This window comes from Rhododendron vialii, chromosome 13a (assembly GCF_030253575.1).
Source record: "Rhododendron vialii isolate Sample 1 chromosome 13a, ASM3025357v1".
NCBI lineage: Eukaryota > Viridiplantae > Streptophyta > Magnoliopsida > Ericales > Ericaceae > Rhododendron > Rhododendron vialii.
In genome coordinates, this window is record NC_080569.1 from 31,966,372 (window position 1) to 31,984,328 (window position 17,957).

General features: G+C 38.7%; 1 protein-coding gene across 1 annotated transcript; it reads right to left on the minus strand.

Annotated features, from left to right (window-relative positions):
* Window positions 1–10,501: 10,501 nt before the first annotated feature.
* On the minus strand, window positions 10,502–16,509 carry LOC131314539 (uncharacterized). Its single transcript, XM_058343250.1, has 7 exons — window positions 16,306–16,509; window positions 16,074–16,190; window positions 14,369–14,833; window positions 13,244–13,383; window positions 13,022–13,142; window positions 11,253–11,393; window positions 10,502–10,745 (listed from the first exon to the last, which is right to left on the minus strand). Exons 1-7 carry the CDS (start codon window positions 16,405–16,407, stop codon window positions 10,662–10,664), a joined length of 1,170 nt encoding a protein of 389 aa, XP_058199233.1. The 5' UTR covers window positions 16,408–16,509; the 3' UTR covers window positions 10,502–10,661.
* Between the last annotated feature and the right edge of the window lie 1,448 nt (window positions 16,510–17,957).

The window sequence follows — 17,957 nt, forward strand, 5'->3', positions numbered from 1 at the left end:
TCTAATAAATATTGACTAAAATAGCCTCGCATAATTTTGTTGTTATAAAAATCTCATATTAATATTTAATATAGTTAATAAATACTAAATTTTGCAATAAGTATTTTTTTTCAATAAAAAAAATTAGTTTGTAAAATCTATAAATAGTATGAGAGTTAAAGAAAATGTTTAAATAGTAAAAATGTTTTATAAAATTTCTAAATGAGAGAAATAGACTTAATTTTAAGTGTAGTAATTAATTGTTTGACTGAATATTATTTTGTTACTCGCATGATTAATTCTATGACAGGATTAATTTTATCGCATGGTTATGTGTTGTTAGTACTTTTAGTTGAAATGTTGAACCGTGTGATATTTTGTTGTGGCTGTAGATTGGACAAATAGGTTCCCTGGGAGGTTACGAGTAGTGACTCATGTAGACGATGATAAGTAAATGGAAAATGATAAAGTGTTGGAAGTGTGATTGTGTGGATTGTGATTTGAGCCATGGTGATGGCAAGGGTAACCTATGGGGCCCTGTGTTGAAATGGGTTACCTGAGGGGCCCGGTGTTGTGACACTAACGTATGATACGTCATGGGAAGTTTCTCTTCGAGGAAGAGAATGGGTCCCATGAGACGGTTATAGTTAGTGAGTCGCTAATGTATGATACGTCATGGGAAGTTTCTCTTCGAGGAAGAGAATGGGTCCCATGAGACGGTTATAGTTAGTGAGACGTTAATGTATGATACGTCATGGAAAGTTTCTCTTGGAGAAAGAGAATGGGTCCCATGAGACGGTTATAGTTAGCGTGGGGTAGTGGATGTCCGATCCTAATGTACGATACGTCATGGGATGACTCAATCCTCTTGTTATGGTCTTAAGTGAGAACATACTCGGTACATAACTTAGATGCGCTCACCTAGGACCCTGGTGCAGGATAAGCAAGAGGAAGGGTGGACCCATGAGACGATTGTAGTTAGTGGATGTGGGAGGAAAGGATCTCGCGGAGAGAATCCTTAGATTACATGTAAGATGATGGATAGTAAAGAAAAAGACGATGTGTTATTATTTTGTACCTTCGGTGTATTATGAATTATTATATTGTTGATCTGTCACGCCCTCGATTTTCAACATAATTAAGTAATACATTTCAATAAAAGAGAAACCTCGCATATCATATACGTTACCCAAATGAGTTTCCCACCTGTTTAATTTACAAACAAGTCCTTAAGTTTAGATAATTACAACTTTAGTCAAAAGAAAATTCAGTAATAATTAGTTACAAAACCACCTTTAACAAAATGAGATCTTCACAAAGATGACGAAATAACCAGTGATGTCAGCTTCCAAAAGTCTTTTACTGTCAAGCACATAATGCATGCAATCTATTGCCCGGCATCAGGACCTGAAAAGAAAGATTTGGTTGAGCTACACTAGCCCAGTAGAAAATTCTAAACTCAAGCTATATGCAATTTGAATGAACCATGCACCGAGAATGAATGAGTACTGACAGATACGCCTATACCACAAATGACTACCAACAAGCTGCGAATTATCGCCTAAGAGTCCTAGACTTCACATCAATGTCACTAGCCGTTTACTTCTTTAACTAGTTACATTATTAAACTCACGTCATCTCACACTTGTCTATAATCAAATCAAAACATCTTATTATTCTCCGTATGATAGTACAATCTTTCTCGTGTCCACATTGATCTTCATTAAATCCCTTAATTGCAAAACCTTTCTTTTCCTTTAATCCGGTATTTCCCATCAAATAATCACTAGGGTCACCTCGGGTCTAGTTCCCTCGAGCGCAGGGTCACCCCGAGTCTTTTCCCTCAATAACAATAATCAAGTGGGGTCACCTTGGGTCTAGTTCCCTCGAGCGCAGGGTCACCCCAAGTCTTTTCCTCCAATAATATGAATCAGTTGGGTCACCTCGGGTCTAGTTCCCTCGAGCGCAGGGTCACCCCGAGTCTTTTCCCTCAATAACGACCACTTGGGTCACCTTTCACACTTTTCACAATCGACATCATTTCATAATCAATTTCATCATCCCTTTGACGGTTATACCACTGAAATTTAATTAATCATTACGTGATTCCACAATTGGACACATTTATGCCTCCTCTTTGTTTACATACCCGCATCTTACATGACGTACTAGGCCCATACATAAAATCCTACAATACTCTGTCCATTAGTTATTCACTTTCATTCTGCTTCCCATTTTCACAAACATCCATTCATTCAATTGAATCCAAAGACCATTTAATCAATCACATGGTAATATAAGACCAACAATCTACCATATCGCATATACTCAAATACACACGTCCTCACCGTACCCCTATGTACATTTCCCGTACCTTCGCACACCACATATCAACCCACGACTAGACTCTACGATGCCCGATTATCTAGTTTCTATACTCGGAATCCGTAAAAGAACGTACTAAAGGAATCTAAGAATTTTATGAGTCGAGAGAGAGAACGGATTGCACTACTACTCGTCGAATCCCTAGACATGTTCGCTCTAGTCCATTGAATGCCACTCTAAGTCAGAAACGAGTAATACTCGCCAAAACACTTGGAAGGATGCGTAAACAATCCCATTAAAGTCAATGAAAAGCTTCGACATGCGAGTTGAAAGATATATGGAAGCAGCTGAAAGATACTGCAGCAGCTCAAGAAAGCAGCTGAAAGCAGCTCAAACTCCTAATCTCCTACCGGTAGGCAGGCAAGTCCTACCGGTAGAACTTGAAAACAAAAGGGCCAACATCTGAACAAAGCCGCTTGACCTACCGGTAGGTAAAAAGTTCCTACCGGTAGAAGCACTTGACCTACCGGTAGGTGAGAAGTTCCTACCGGTAGAAATTGGGAACAGAAAGGTCAACAGTTGAACGAAATAATTTTTGTACTTGACCTACCGGTAGGTAATGAATTCCTACCGGTAGGAATCGAATTCGTTGAGCAGCTTTTGAGCTGCTGCTGTACGTTTGAGCTGGTTACGAAGGAATTTCTCAATCGTTCTACCGGTAGGTGAAGAGTTCCTACCGGTAGGGAATCGATTTTCTGGTAAAGTAACAAAGTTCTACCGGTAGAAAGGACGGGCCTACCGGTAGGAATTCAAGAAAAACAGACAATTCTGACAGCAACTACGAATTTTCAATCCAAACTTAAACACGACATTACAAGCACGATTCATGCACCAAATCACTCATAAAACATATAAAGAGAGGTAGAATTCCCTACCTCAAGTCGGGAAGCGAAACCCACGCAATTTGAGTAAGCCCTAGCTTCCGGAACCTCAAAATCAGTTGAATACTCCTCTCCGAGCTAGACCCAACTGAATACACGCTCAAGACCACGTACGGAGGGTGGAATGGAGGTCAATCTTCATGAGTTTTGAGAGTGGAGGTTGATTGGAGTTGATTTTGAGTGGGAGTGGAGGAGAGCCGAGAGAGAGATATGTGAGAGTTAGAGAGAGAGCCGAGAGATAGAAATGAGAAAGAGGAAAGCATTCCTCTGGGAATAATAGAGGTGGGGGAAATAATCCCATGCCCTCACACCACACACTCACACATGCACCTCTCATCTATTTACCTTTATATCCTTCCACAAATGCGTCAATCCATATATCCATACCGTTTATCTCGACAAGCCGTACAGTTATATAAAAAAAAAAAATATAGGCCTAAAATACGGGTCTCTACACCCTACCCTCCTTAAAAAAAATTTCGTCCTCGAAATTAGATAAGGCAAGCCTAATCATGCCAAGCATCACATCAACATACTCCAACTGTAACACTATCCATTATACAACAATTCAATTACCATCAAAGTCTATGTCTAGATTCACATCAAGCAAACCACAACAAACACGCGTATATCTTTCGAACTTCGTACCCCCATTTCCACGTAACCATGCACTAACAACATCGGCTTACCTTTCAACAATGGATTACACGAGTCTACGGTACGCATCGGTTTCTCATCATAGGACACTTAAGCTCCTAATTCAATTTCGGACCTTTCTAACACATGCAAAGGATTTATTTCATACCTCCTCAATCTCCGTATACATAATGCGTCATATATTTTGAAAAAGTTAGGCGGCAACGTCAAACGGTTCACAGTTTCTAAACTTTTCTTTATTATACAAATCCCATACACAATCATCTATCTCACCATTGAGATCTTACCTCCTAAGTATAACCAGATAATCCAATTGACTTCCCGAGACTTCCATCTAGAATGGGCGGTGATCAAGCGCCTCTTCCAAGTGGATTTCACCGGTTGTCGCCTGGGTATCCCAAAACACGCACATAGTGTCCGACACTTAAACTATCTTTCTTACGGTGAACGCTTCTTTTCTGCCCAGAACGAGACAAACCCCAACGCAACTATGCTTTACGAAATTCATGACTTCCCTTCTTCAAATAACATTGGGTGACGTCGACGGTCAACATAATCCTTTGGTCAGCCCTCCGCAGTTAGCAATCTTTGACGATCTTTACCTTTCTCTTTTCGGTCATTCTCCCTCGAGCTTCCAACTATCGTTGGCGAATCGAATTAATTGTTTTAGCGGGTCCATAACACAAGCCAATCCTTCTAAAGGCCGCACCAAATTTTCACTCTAGGTTGGGTCATTCTATATTACGAGAAGGATTCGATTCGTCATCTCAAATGAAACGAATAAGCTACAAAATTCAAGCAGCATTAATCAAGAATTTGAAGAACAGCAATAGGGCATCTGAAATTTAGAGAGCACTTGGAATCTTTACGGCGGTTCGGCAACAAACTCGAAGTACCTATTTATGCCAACTCACGAAATTTGAAGTGACAGGTCATAACTCTCTTATTGCTTTACAAGTCAGAGGAGTCAACGGATAACATTTTTCAAACGAAAGATTTCGATATTATGAATAAGTTCCAGGTAATGAGACTGATCTCGCGCAAACCAATTGATCCAAAATAGGAAATTTTCCATACTAGAAATGAGTAGAACTTTCAACAATTTGAGACTAAGCATCACAAGATGAATCATGTGCCTCCAGAATCGAGGAACCACGACAGAGTAAAATACCATTGAAAGTAATTTCCACAATTGAATTTGTATTGAACGGTGTCAATGAATAGACATCAATAGATATGTCACCACAAGATTTGACTCCAACAATGGAAATTCGAACCAACCAAATAGGCAAGGGCAAACAAATAGATACAAAGAGGATATGAGTTCAAATCATATGACTTCTTAGTCATGGGACCACAATGAATGATGGCCCAAGCAGGCAATGATGGGTACAAGGTCTAAATTTTGATAGTGTTAACGAATTTGTATTTCATACGGTACATAGCTAAAGGTTGGGTTCAACAGATTGATGTTGCAAATTAAATACTCATATGGAATAACGGTTATAAGCAAACGACGAAAATGATAATCGCATCAAGGAAATCTAAACTGACCAATGAAAACTTATCTCAAGCAGGATGATGTCAAATAAGACCTCGAATAGGGAACGAGAAACACTTGTCAAATTTGATAGCAACAGTGTCATAAGATACTTCGCTATAAGAATTTAAATATGCCCAAGAAAAGTTAGGAAGGGATCGCATGACAATTGACTCAAATACTGAGAATTATAACGGGTCATCCACCCACTGGATTTCATGGAAGAATAAATTACGATACAATTCTGGCAATATTCAGCTCGGCCAATGAAAGATGGTAATAAAAGAAACAACTCTTCTAAACTCACATTTGAGATGTCACCAATCATCATGGATACAAACAATCCCTGTCCAAATCAGACCAAATCTCGATATAAGCAATTTAAAGAGGTCAAAGACAACACTTCAATACGGAATGATTAACCTCTAATCTCGGCAAATATGATCTATCGATATTTCTCAACACGCGTGGACTAAGATTTCTTATTTTCTATTCCAAACATGGACAAGAATAGGATTCTCAATGAGTGAAATGCTTCCAAATCAAAGGTATTGTAGAGAATGAGTAGCACAACTAGGAATAAATGATACCTCAAACAAGTGATGCTTCTAAGAGCTAGAGAATAAGGGGGGGGTGGTAGTTTAGCGGCGGAACTGCATCTGTTGCTGTTTCGACGTATGTGTTTCCTGCTGCATCGAGCTCGACTCACCATGTACTCCCAATCCCCGAGGACAATTCCTTGCCATGTGGCCACGTTCACCGCAAGTATAACAAGATCCCCCACGCCGTGGACATTGAGAACGAATATGGCCAAACTGACGACATCGATAACACATAGTCTGACACTTGAGAAGAGCTCTTGGAGTCCCGATATAAAGAGGTGGCTTAAAGCCCTGCTGGTCCTGAGTAAAGTGATTTAATACTCTAGGTTTCTGCCTTCCTGAACTCTCAACACTCTTAGAAGATGATTTTGTGCTAACGACTCGATGCCTAATTTCTCCCACATTCACACCACCTTGCGCACCTTCCAGTGTCTCGACACCTTTTCCGCACTCAGCAATCTCAGGAAACATCGCTTCATCCCTGGTACATTGACTCACTTCATTCTCCCCGTTTGCACTACAGCCCTGGTGCTCACGATCCCCAGTCTCACCACACCTATCTCCACGTCTCGAAGACATCCTACTATGGAAGCATAAGAAATGAAATCATCAACATTAGCCACCTAATTATGTGCTACAGGTCTCCAACCTTTCCAACCGAAGTCAACAACTTTGTGCCACTCTATGTGATATATATATGCAATGTCACATCGACATACTGACTCTTCATGCAAGCACACATGTGATTTTTGTAAAAAGATGCATCGATTTTTTTGAACCCATGAGACCAAAAGTCTCCCCACGGTCTCGAGGTGTTCTAAACTTATGCTCTGATACCAAGTTGTCACGCCCTCGATTTTCAACATAATTAAGTAATACATTTCAATAAAAGAGAAACCTCGCATATCATATACGTTACCCAAATGAGTTTCCCACCTGTTTAATTTACAAACAAGTCCTTAAGTTTAGATAATTACAACTTTAGTCAAAAGAAAATTCAGTAATAATTAGTTACAAAACCACCTTTAACAAAATGAGATCTTCACAAAGATGACGAAATAACCAGTGATGTCAGCTTCCAAAAGTCTTTTACTGTCAAGCACATAATGCATGCAATCTATTGCCCGGCATCAGGACCTGAAAAGAAAGATTTGGTTGAGCTACACTAGCCCAGTAGAAAATTCTAAACTCAAGCTATATGCAATTTGAATGAACCATGCACCGAGAATGAATGAGTACTGACAGATACGCCTATACCACAAATGACTACCAACAAGCTGCGAATTATCGCCTAAGAGTCCTAGACTTCACATCAATGTCACTAGCCGTTTACTTCTTTAACTAGTTACATTATTAAACTCACGTCATCTCACACTTGTCTATAATCAAATCAAAACATCTTATTATTCTCCGTATGATAGTACAATCTTTCTCGTGTCCACATTGATCTTCATTAAATCCCTTAATTGCAAAACCTTTCTTTTCCTTTAATCCGGTATTTCCCATCAAATAATCACTAGGGTCACCTCGGGTCTAGTTCCCTCGAGCGCAGGGTCACCCCGAGTCTTTTCCCTCAATAACAATAATCAAGTGGGGTCACCTTGGGTCTAGTTCCCTCGAGCGCAGGGTCACCCCAAGTCTTTTCCTCCAATAATATGAATCAGTTGGGTCACCTCGGGTCTAGTTCCCTCGAGCGCAGGGTCACCCCGAGTCTTTTCCCTCAATAACGACCACTTGGGTCACCTTTCACACTTTTCACAATCGACATCATTTCATAATCAATTTCATCATCCCTTTGACGGTTATACCACTGAAATTTAATTAATCATTACGTGATTCCACAATTGGACACATTTATGCCTCCTCTTTGTTTACATACCCGCATCTTACATGACGTACTAGGCCCATACATAAAATCCTACAATACTCTGTCCATTAGTTATTCACTTTCATTCTGCTTCCCATTTTCACAAACATCCATTCATTCAATTGAATCCAAAGACCATTTAATCAATCACATGGTAATATAAGACCAACAATCTACCATATCGCATATACTCAAATACACACGTCCTCACCGTACCCCTATGTACATTTCCCGTACCTTCGCACACCACATATCAACCCACGACTAGACTCTACGATGCCCGATTATCTAGTTTCTATACTCGGAATCCGTAAAAGAACGTACTAAAGGAATCTAAGAATTTTATGAGTCGAGAGAGAGAACGGATTGCACTACTACTCGTCGAATCCCTAGACATGTTCGCTCTAGTCCATTGAATGCCACTCTAAGTCAGAAACGAGTAATACTCGCCAAAACACTTGGAAGGATGCGTAAACAATCCCATTAAAGTCAATGAAAAGCTTCGACATGCGAGTTGAAAGATATATGGAAGCAGCTGAAAGATACTGCAGCAGCTCAAGAAAGCAGCTGAAAGCAGCTCAAACTCCTAATCTCCTACCGGTAGGCAGGCAAGTCCTACCGGTAGAACTTGAAAACAAAAGGGCCAACATCTGAACAAAGCCGCTTGACCTACCGGTAGGTAAAAAGTTCCTACCGGTAGAAGCACTTGACCTACCGGTAGGTGAGAAGTTCCTACCGGTAGAAATTGGGAACAGAAAGGTCAACAGTTGAACGAAATAATTTTTGTACTTGACCTACCGGTAGGTAATGAATTCCTACCGGTAGGAATCGAATTCGTTGAGCAGCTTTTGAGCTGCTGCTGTACGTTTGAGCTGGTTACGAAGGAATTTCTCAATCGTTCTACCGGTAGGTGAAGAGTTCCTACCGGTAGGGAATCGATTTTCTGGTAAAGTAACAAAGTTCTACCGGTAGAAAGGACGGGCCTACCGGTAGGAATTCAAGAAAAACAGACAATTCTGACAGCAACTACGAATTTTCAATCCAAACTTAAACACGACATTACAAGCACGATTCATGCACCAAATCACTCATAAAACATATAAAGAGAGGTAGAATTCCCTACCTCAAGTCGGGAAGCGAAACCCACGCAATTTGAGTAAGCCCTAGCTTCCGGAACCTCAAAATCAGTTGAATACTCCTCTCCGAGCTAGACCCAACTGAATACACGCTCAAGACCACGTACGGAGGGTGGAATGGAGGTCAATCTTCATGAGTTTTGAGAGTGGAGGTTGATTGGAGTTGATTTTGAGTGGGAGTGGAGGAGAGCCGAGAGAGAGATATGTGAGAGTTAGAGAGAGAGCCGAGAGATAGAAATGAGAAAGAGGAAAGCATTCCTCTGGGAATAATAGAGGTGGGGGAAATAATCCCATGCCCTCACACCACACACTCACACATGCACCTCTCATCTATTTACCTTTATATCCTTCCACAAATGCGTCAATCCATATATCCATACCGTTTATCTCGACAAGCCGTACAGTTATATAAAAAAAAAAAATATAGGCCTAAAATACGGGTCTCTACATGATCTGCATATTGTGGTATTGGGTTTTAGGATTTCTACTTAGTGAATTATCACTCAGGATACGTTTGTATCCTGGCAAATCGTTTGCTTCGGCGTTCAATTTGCCAGAGTGTGCAGGATTCCACAGTGGAGCAGTTGATACAGGTGGGACCCCTGAAACGGAGTCTGGGCCAACATTGCTTGGAATTTCGTGTCAAAACTAGAGTCGCTCTGGAGTTGCTTTTGTTACATAGATTTTTGTATTATTTTGAAATTGTAATTTTTGTATAAGGGTAAATAGGGGCCTAATAGTTTGTAAAATTCAATGTATTTTAGGGTTAATGCTTCCAAAATCCCTTGAGAAATCGGGGCGTTACAAATTTTGTCTCTAAAGCTCTCATAATCACGTTTCTGCTCCATAGGATTACAAATTGGTGGTTGAGATTTTTTATTTAATAGAAACGGTGCCGTTTAAAGAGAGTGGGTAGGGGCTGCTGCGCCCCCCGGGCAGCAGAGCCCCCGCGTCCCGTAGTATATGTTAATGCGGTGGCTCTTGGGGATATTTAAATTGTGTTTGTTTTAGGGTTTTTCCTTTTTCATTCGTCCTCTCTCAATCTATTTTAGCTCAAGTGAGAATGGGAGTTACCTTTTCCAACATCCTAAATAGTACTCCAGTACTACTTTTTTGACAATTTTGAATTTGAAGTTTAATGTTGGAATGAGTGAGGTAACAGTTACAAATAGGTCCAAAACAATGAATTCTCCAACCAATAGGAATATTTCTACTAAGATTTTAATTTGTACACATTTAGGTGCCACATGTCGCATTCGTCCTTTGTGGCTCTCCTCACAAGAAGCGACTTTGCTCTAATATATCGTATAGATATAGATATAGATGTACTTTCTCCGTGTAGTAATGAATAAGTGTGGATTGTAGATTACTTACCAAAAATAGAGTGTGGATTGTAGAAAAGTAAAGTTAGGCAGATTCATTGTTAGGTACGAATTTACTTGAAATATCTCCTCTAAAATCCAAGATATTTCATTCATATTGGAAATTCAACCAATCCCCACAGACGACAAGATAATAGTAAAATCTAAATACCAATAAGTAGCACAGCAAACTAGAAAGCAACTAATGATTAAAAAAAAAAACTAGAAAGCAACACAAAAAAGTATATCGAGACTATGGTTTGGGTGATGTCAGCTGCCTCAGATTATACTTGGCTAGTTCCTTGTATTTTTCAACAACGCCCATCAAGCACACAGTCTGCAAAAGAACAAATCGCAAAATAATTAGGGCCATGGGAAAAAAAAAACATCTACTTCATTGAGGTGCAAACATGAAAAATGCTTTTTGATTCGTGTTGCCACAAGAAGCCCGGACAATAGACATGGGACATGACACAGACACGCCCGGATACATTGAATCGTTCGTCATGCCCTTTCAAGTACTCTGGAAAATTCACATTCCACAGATCTATTTTTCCATACAAGTTGAATCGTTTGTCATGCCCTTTCTACTCTCGAAAATTCACATTGTTAGAACGGTATGATGAATGGTTAGATTAACGTATTAATCGTAATGTCAAAAGAGTTGAAACCATATTGACAAGGAGTGAACTAGCTTAAACTCTAAGTGACGGATAACTCACAATTGAAAGATGCTACTGTTATGAACTAGCATCACTTGCATATATTGAATTTCCGTTTGACCGAAAAAAAATCACTTGCATATATTGACTCAAAATTTTTACATGGAAAAGCACCATCTTACCTTTGCAATTTGAACCACAATGTTCTTATCTGGATTGTTGAGATCAACCTTGTGAGGTGCAGGAACAGATTTTGCAACTGCATTGATGATTTTCATTCTATCTATTCCAGTATTTGCCCGGGCTTCATACAGTACTGCAAACTACAAAACACAATCAAAGCAGAAACGGTTAAAAATTGCCTCTTCCAGGCAACAAATTATAGCTAGCTCTAGAAGAACAAGTGGATCATATCGAAAGAGGTTACGGTTGAGACTTTGAAAAAAACAGGAAGAGAAGTGTGCTAACATAATTGTTCCACTACTTCCACCCCATAAGTGCTCCATCAGGGAAAAAAATGAACATGGTAAACTTAGAGCATTTTTTCTTTTGATAAGTAAAATTATATTAGAAAGAAGGCATTAAAGGGGTATGTTAAAGCTCCAACTCAAAACCAAATGGCAATGAGTGAAGATGCCGATCGGGCTCATATACTAACTTTGATACCATGTTTAAGCTTTCAACTCAAGACCAATTGGCAATGTGTGGAGAGGCCGCCTACGCTCATGTACTAGTTTTGGAGGTTATAATTAACCAATGTGGGACAAACTCTAACACTTGTATCTTGTACTCACTATATATTAATTAACCAATGTGGGACAACACTTGTATCTTGTACTCACTATATATAACTCAGTAATGTGTATTAGGGTTAATGAACACCCTAAACTCTTTTGTCTCTCAAACATCATGGTATCAGAGCCAAACCCTAACCCAAACCCACCACCCTAGCCGCCATTACTTCCAGCAGCCTCCGGTGACCATCCCCGATCACTGACAAACCCTGTTCTGACAAAGCCCATGATCTGACACTGTGATCTGACAACACCTCCAATGAAACGAAACTATAGAAACATCTATTTCAAATGTAGAAAATACACTAAATAGCACAAAGAAAAAATTGAAATCCTTGAAACATCTATGCAGAATGTGGAGCTCGAAATGTGTTCATCTTTCACGGTTGTGTTAAGAATCCAGCGCAAGAGAGTTTTAAATGACAAGAAAAAAGAGGAAGAACATAGAAAAATAAATTAAGTCTCCAGCTGGGACACGTTTTTCCCACATATTTTTTGGAACCAACCATCTTCGCATCCCCCTCTGACAAATTTTCTGAAGCTTGGTGGAACAAACACATTTCCCGTCTACTCTATCATGGCAGTGATGATTATTTTCCACCCTTGTGGCAAAAGATATGCATGACTTGTCAATAGGGCCACAAATGTTCAAAATATGTTGCACAAAAAAGAGAACAGTTTCTGCTGTTCTATACGTCCGTTAAAAATATTGGCAAGTGAACCATATATAGCTTCTTTGTGAAGGAGACAATAATGTTAATTATTTTAGGAATGAAGTTTCTCCTGCATGCATAAAGGTATATTGAATCAGGGATTGTAGTTCTCAGCCAATTAAGTAAAGTCACAAGGACACACATAGCCATTGTGTTCCCAGCATTTCGGATATGGGCCTCAAATGGAAAACCATGTCCAAGTCAAAACAAAACAAAACACTTTCAACCGTACCCATAAAGTTATAGCTAATAACAGACCAGGAGTCCCACCATTAGTCGAGAAAAATCTGCATACACAACTAGAGAAGAAAGTTCCACGCTACATCACCTTTTGGTCTACACTTTCAAATTTGATACATTACCTTACCCTGGCAAACTTTCTTGGGGCAAATGCGCATTTCCTAACTATCGAAACAAGGTGGATACCAAGTTAGCAGAAAATACCTTGATTGCAGTTTGAGTTTCCACAGGAAAATATTGCGATATGAGTGGTTTGATTGCTCTAGTAATTTCCTCTTCCGAAGCATAGCATGTCACTTCGACAGGTAGCACTCTTAACATGAACCTGATCAACACAGATGCAAATCTTATTTACATGTTTTTCTTAAATAGACTACTAAGCTATTAAAAGGAACATATTAATACAAAAGTCAAAAGCCAATTAACCTTGACATATGTTTCCTGGTTGAGGAAACCGACGACATCATGTGTTGCACAATATCCTTGGGGCTTGGGTCCTTGTCTCTCTTTCTCATTTGAAGAAAGACGACCCCATTACAACCTGAATCAAGGTTGTTAAAACGCCTCTGTTTCAACAAAACCCAAAATAAAAAATAAGTCCTTGTATCAAGTGAAGCTTCAATGCATAAACAGGACAAGAATATGCAACACAAAATAGGAATTTATCACTACGTCAAAAAGACAAAGAGCTTCTTTTCCAATGTATGTCTTCCCTTTTTGACAGAGCTACTGAGCATATGGCCCTTGGACCTTGACAGAATAGAGAAATAATATTCATATATCCAGTCACAGGAGGATCCTAATAAAGCTGATCTAAACTGCCTATACACCATCCTCTCCTTGGCAAACTGTATTACTTACACTGCCTATACACCATCCTCTCCTTGGCAAACTGTATTACTTACACTGCCTATATAATTTTTAACCCTGCTCCATGCGGAATTTGAAGAAGTGCGCTAACTAATACTACAAGGGGTGCGATAGAAACATATGTACAACTATTTGTTCAGGAGAACAAGATTTTACAAAAAAAAGAAGAGGTTATATAGGTAATAGGAAACAAAATATAAAGTTTAGCCAGCCTATTGAATTAGATGCTTCCAGTTCTCTTCTCGGTATTGTTTTCTACTTTCTTCTGACATTTTAATCACAGAATTGGTGGTTACAAGAACACAGAGACAAAAGTTTACGGTCTCCGCAACCTTTTCTTGTGGTGAAGATATATGGGCACATTAAAATTAACAAGTGACCACATAAAACAGATTTCAAATAAATAAACTATAACAAGCATATATCTCCGAAAAGAATGAGAATACTCAGAAATGTACAACACAAGCTATTGAAATGGAAATGGACCCAAAACCATGAAAATAAGTTGAATAACCCAGGAGAAAAGGGATTAAAACTAACTTCTTGTGATAAATAAGGATTATAGAAACAGTAAAAGAAAAAAAAGGAAAATCATGAGCTGATGGGGCTCAATGGAATCAAGCTTTCCTCTAGAAGTTTCAAAACTGCATTTGCAGAGTTCAGCAGTTATCATTCACTAACCTTGTTTCTGTCTCCCAACTCTTCAAGTTCTGCTTCAATTAATCTGTCCACGGACATCTCCTCCTTTTTGTTACTTGTGACATCTCCACATCCAGATGCAGTCGGTTCTACGCATTGTCTCTTAGCTGGCAGAACATCACCTTCCACTGTTTGACTTTCATCACAAGTAGCATCCTCTTTACTATCGTCTTTATTTTTTTCCAGTTTATGAGGATTTGAGTCTGCATTTATGGAACTTTCAAGATTTGCATCACCATCTTCATGAGATTCTGGTTTATCTTTCTCATCTTCCTTGTCCTTCTGATCATCAGTTTCACTATCATTATCATTGCCAGCATCGTCGTCGTCATTGTCACTACTAGAAGAATCTGAATACGTGAATTTAGTCTTTTTATTCAGAGATTTATTGGCTAACTGTCCACATTTTACACCTGAAGCCTTCCCATGAATCAGTTCTTCATAGAACTGCACCATATGAAAAGAAAAGGAAAAAGAAGCTCAGAGGGAGTGAGATAACTCATTTATTCCACCCCCACAGAAGTGCACTCTTTACTCATGCACTCATTATTTTGGATCCTTTTGCATGAGATAACTCAAGTGTCAGCGTACATGTACTAATTGAATAAGAAATATTCAAAGCAAGCAAAGTAGTTTTGGTGGTATGGTAACATTATGAGGCATGCTTAGCACCACAAAGAAACAACATGCCCATCTAGAAGAATGGATAATGACCAAGTACATAAACCACTTAGTTTGAAACAAAACCATCCATACCAAAGTCCGAAAGATTAAAGAAGGCCCACACAAACTTTCAGATCATGCAATAGCTACAACGAGGTGGATAATGTAGATCAAGTTATACATGCCACAGCACAAGGGATTGTTTTGGTTCTTTTTTTATGTGGTTCATGCAGAAGCAATTATGATGTCAAAGATCTGGTGATTTGAATTAACAAAATTTCTTAAAACATGTCATGTCTAGATGAAATCATAAAGCTGGTGACTGATAGATGAAATGGATCAGTGCTACAATAATGTTGATCTCGAAGCTCCAAAACTCAAGCTGATTGCATCTTTTTAGTTTAATTGCTTGTTTCAGCGAAAACTTATACTTGAAACACTAAGTAGATTATACAGTATTATACAAGCACTTGACTTACATGACTCATACACATAGAAACGCCTAGACCGTAGAGAGGCTCACTCAATTACATGGAAGAGTGTTGTGAAGAAATTTTTTAATCCTCATTTCTATTCCTTAAAACTTTCTCCTAGTCTTAGGAACGCGTATCCCATATCATCATATAAAGTTATGGAAAACTGACTCTTTAGCCCAGTTCAATTTCCCCCCTTAATTTTGCCATAAAATTTAATTCGCTAAAACCGATGAAACATGATCATAAGAACCCCAGCAAAACTGGGAAACCACTAACTAACAAATTTCCTCGCTCCCCTCGGTTCTCCTAAACACCTACATAACACGTATATGTGTACGTATATATGAGTCGGATGATGAAAAAACACTACTTTGAAATCTAGCAACTAAAGATGCTGTATCGAAAAAAGTGACAAACATGTATGGGCATAGAACTATGAAATAGAACATCTTTTTACTGGATAAAGTCGTAGAAACAAGAAAATAACAAAAACACAAACGCAAAGAGAACATTTATAAAATCAATGGAGAGGAATAGGGCTAGCGTACAGAGTCAATAACGTCAATGGCTTCATGAGAGGCTTGGCGTTCCCTCCCACCATCGCAAGTGATGAAGAATCCCTGCACTCCCGGGCGTAATGGGTACCCACCCTTCTTCACAGGTCTCTGAAAAACAGCAAAGTACAGAAAAATAATGGGGAATTAGCAGCTGGGAAAAAAAAATCCAAGGGCACAGAAATATATATATGAAACTGTATATGTATGTGGAGAGAGAGATGACGTTTTGGGGGAGATATCTGTTCTTCCTCTTCTTGTTGTTATTGTTGTTGTTGTTGCTGCTGCTGCTACCATTCCTGGACTTGGATTTGTTCTCGGAGGCCATTTTAGGGTTCCCTGTCTCCTGGTTGATGACTTTTGGAGAAGAGAGTGAAGGCGGGGAAGATTGAAGAGGATCTTCCAGGGACCGAAGGGTGGTTTTTTTTTTTCCTTTACGGTCGGGATGTATTGTCAGCTTACACACATCTTAACTAATTGTTGATTAAAATTGATCATTCAAATTAGAGGTTATGAAATTTTGGAGAAATAACTTTCTTCTTGCGGCCTAACCTCGGAAGTCGAATTCTAATCAACCGCACTAGCCATAGGTATAGCTCGAGACCAAACAGTATTGTTGGGTCGTTCGTAGAGATTTTTTTTTGGAAAATGCTAGGTACAAAGAAAATTTATCCCGAAAGTACCTCGAAAACAGCAATCAATAGTTGAGAATCACTTTGATGATTATGTCACACACATCAAAGTGAATCTCAACCACTAGTTGATCTTTTCGAGGTACTTTCGGGATAGCATTTCTTTGTTCCTAGCATTTCTGTTTTTTTAAAAGTAATTTTAACACTTTTCGATTTGATTCTCAGAGGAGTACCAAAATCAAACCCTTATAATTATATTGACTTTAAATTAGGCACACACTCCAAGAGTTCTTGAGAATATGTGGGAGAGAGAGGGGTGGTAGTGGGGTAGTTGGCTTGGGCATTTTTTTTTCCTTTTTCCCGATTGTAATTTGTAACTGCCCTTTGTCAAGTTCCACTGCTCGTTTTATTTTGCTGTCCGTCTTAATAATTAATACTCCTCCGTCCCTTTTTAAATGTCCTATTTCGTAACTCCAACTTATTAAAAAAACATCATCATTATACCTTTCACATCAACTTTTTCCTCCACTTTTCCTACTTACCCTTCATCATTACACTTTTTACTTCCTAACTTTTCAAAATGGAATTTACTTTTAGGGACAAAATAGACAATGTACCAACTTTTACCCACTAACTTTACCAAATGGACACTTATTAAGGGATAGCCCAAAATGGAATACTGGACTATAATAAAGGGACGGAAGGAGTAGTACGAATTTTAAATAAATTCTTCTAAAGAAAAAAAAGGTGGGCATAGACTTTTGGTAACTGATTTGGTTGAGGGCATCACTAAAAAGCAAAAATACACACATCTCAAAAAAGAAGACACCAAAAAGGAGTAGCCCATTTGTACATATACTGGTGCATGTCCGTCTCAAATAATCAGCACACACAAATAAATATTGGACTCACGTACAATATATCAACTCCTCTCCAATGAATCTAACTATGCAGAAAATAATAACACAAGCATATTCATTGACTTGTTTAACTGTGCCTCGTTTGATTCGCAGAATAAAAATGATAGGATTAACAGCTCTGAGATTAATAGTTCCTGAATTATTTATCTGAAATTAATTTCATCCCTAATTTCACCGAATCCCATATTTGATTCGTGTGGGATTAATTATGGGATAAAGAATAGTATTTTTAAAAAAAATTGAAAACATTTTTTGAGAAAAGAAAGTTTTGAAAAAGAAACATTTAAAAATAAGAATTCTGGGAAACATTTTTATTACAAAACAAT